The sequence below is a fragment of the Triticum dicoccoides genome, chromosome 3B, assembly GCF_002162155.2.
Source record: "Triticum dicoccoides isolate Atlit2015 ecotype Zavitan chromosome 3B, WEW_v2.0, whole genome shotgun sequence".
In the NCBI taxonomy this organism is placed as follows: domain Eukaryota; kingdom Viridiplantae; phylum Streptophyta; class Magnoliopsida; order Poales; family Poaceae; genus Triticum; species Triticum dicoccoides.
The window spans coordinates 111,053,457-111,056,028 of NC_041385.1; the positions used below are offsets into that span (position 1 = coordinate 111,053,457).

General features: G+C 43.7%; 1 protein-coding gene across 1 annotated transcript in view; it reads right to left on the bottom strand.

Moving 5' to 3' along the window:
* Positions 1-1,213: 1,213 nt before the first annotated feature.
* Positions 1,214-2,572, bottom strand: part of LOC119279377 (glutathione S-transferase T3-like) — a 2,170-nt gene continuing 811 nt past the window's right edge. The window contains exons 2-3 of the mRNA XM_037560626.1: positions 1,879-2,289; positions 1,214-1,792 (exon numbers count right to left, since the gene is read on the bottom strand). Coding sequence (XP_037416523.1) covers positions 1,214-1,792; positions 1,879-2,289 — 990 coding nt within the window. The remainder of the gene's footprint in view (positions 1,793-1,878; positions 2,290-2,572) is intronic.

Sequence of the window (2,572 nt, forward strand, 5' to 3'; positions counted from 1 at the left end):
CTTTGGTCCTTTTTTCATTTCCCTGTCTCATTTAATTTTTATGCACAGATTTAGGATGTCGCGTACTTTATTCAACCGCATAGCTGATGGTATACTTGAGCATGACTATGATGATTATTTTACGCAAAAAAGAAGTGCTTCTGGAGCTCTTGGGTTACATCCTTTGCAAAAGATGACCGCGGCGATGCGGATACTAACATATGGAATAGCAGCCGATTATGTTGATGAGTACATCCGGTCCGCTGAGTCTACTAATTTAGAGTCTTGCAAGAAATTTGTGATCAAAATTTATGAAGTTTTTGGGGAAAAGTACCTGAGATCTCCAAATGAAGAAGACATTGCTAGGTTACTTGCAATAGGGGAGGAAAGAGGATTTCCCGGTATGTTAGGGAGCATAGATTGCATGCACTGGGGGTGGAAAAATTGCCCCAAAAAATGGCATGGCATGTTTAAAGGCCATGTGAGCGAGCCCACTATGATCTTGGAAGCAGTTGCTTCACAAGATCTTTGGATTTGGCATGCTTATTTTGGTTTACCAGGGTCTCTGAATGATATAAATGTTCTTCAACGTTCTCCTGTTTTTACAAAGCTAGCCGAAGGCCAAACTCCTCCAGTGAATTATAGCATCAATGGCCATCAGTACACAATGGGGTATTACCTTGCAGATGGTATCTATCCACGGTGGGCAACATTTGTGAAGAGCATACCAGCTCCAACTAGCAGAAAGCATAAAACTTTTGCCAAGAAGCAAGAGGGGGCTAGGAAAGATGTGGAACGAGCCTTTGGAGTTCTGCAATCCCGTTTTGCCATTGTTCGTGGACCGGCTAAAGGATGGAAACGTAAAGAAATCACTGATGTCATGAAAGCTTGTGTCATAATGCACAATATGATAGTTGAAGAGGAGCGGCAAACTAGTCGGCAAAGCTGCACTTTTGAGGCAATGGGAGAAAGAGTCACAGTCTCTCGTACTCATGCGGAAGAACTGAGCTCTTTTATTCAGATGACTAATCGGATTAGAAATTTCGATGAACATGATCAGCTTAAACTTGATCTAATTGACCATGTCTGGCAAAAGTTTGGAGACGAGTGATGTAATCCATGTCTTTGTAATGCAGCTATCAATAAAAATATTTATGCAATGAGTGATGTAATCCATGTCCTCAACTAGCAGAAAGCAATAAATAGTTCTTACAACTACAACATATAGCTCACATTACCCTAGGCCGCGAGCAAGGATCTCCTTCTGCTTAGCTTGATAGAACTGCTTTTGAACATCAGTCATACCACTTGTGTCGATGAGCATGACCCTCTCATCTAATTCAAACTGTCTCCGTGCATCCTCCCTCTCGTTTCGTGCATCCTCATTCTTTTTGAGTGCAATCTCCTCTTTTCGCAATTTCAATTGCTGTGCGTAGCGAGCATTTCTTGCCGCCTCTTTGATCTCATCCTTCTCTAGCTTTGCTGCCCACACAGTTTCTAATGACAGCTTGCAAGCACTGTCATCAGCATTACCTCTCTTGTCCCTCTTCACACCATCAGGTCTTTTCTCATGTTCAAGAGCATCAGTGCGTATCGAGGTAGCATCAGTACGTACCGAGGATGCATCAGCCGGATCATTGGTGGCTGTGCCTGGACTTGCATCAATGGTCTTCTTTTGTTTCTTAAGAGAAGTTTCAAATTCTCTTGTCTGCCACTTTGGATACTTCGAAAACTCTACATAGCAATGCATCAGTGTGAAAGGCTTCTTTTTTTTAAGATCCATTTCCTTGAACAAAATGTGTGCATCGTTTGTCTGCACATATAAATATGTTGTTAAAATAAGCACAACACATATAGAATATTGCACATCACATATAGAATTACAAGAAAGGCGCATACCTTTTCTTGTATAGTCCTTCCACTTTCTTCCCTATTTAAAATCTGCTGAAGGCAACCACAAAATTTAGAGGTCTCTCTATTAATCGTTGTGTAACGGCAATTGATTGCATTAGCATTACGCTCCGGCCATGATGATTCCTTGTGTGTGTTGTAGTACTCTGAAATTCTATCCCAATAAGCATCCCGGTTTTGATCTGTCCCAACAATATCCAAACTTGTATTTGCCCATGCTGCTATGAGAACCTTGTCCTCATCACTAGACCAATTTTTTCCTTTGTTGGATTTTCCTTTCTCTGTTATTGCAGAACGATGCTGAGTTGATGGAGTTGCCTGCTCTCCAATTGGACTATCTGGTTGTGTTTGTGTGTAACCAAAACCAATGGTGTCCAAGAAGCTTTGGTCACCCTCCATCTACAAGCAACCAATGCATAGCTATTTTAGACCACAATCTGACAACAAATTAACATGGCCAAGCAACAAGCAACAATTTACAAAAAATGCTCTCCAATTGGACTATCTGATGGAGAAAGCATTGCAATTTCCTGCCTCTCCCCTGCCCGTCCTCTCCCCAGGCCGCAGGCCGCCGGCCTCCCCAGCCCGTCACCTCCTACCTCTCCCGCATCCCGCACCCCGCCCGCATCCCGCACCCCGCCGCCCGCCCGCAACCCGCCGCCCGCCCGCATCCCGCCGCCCG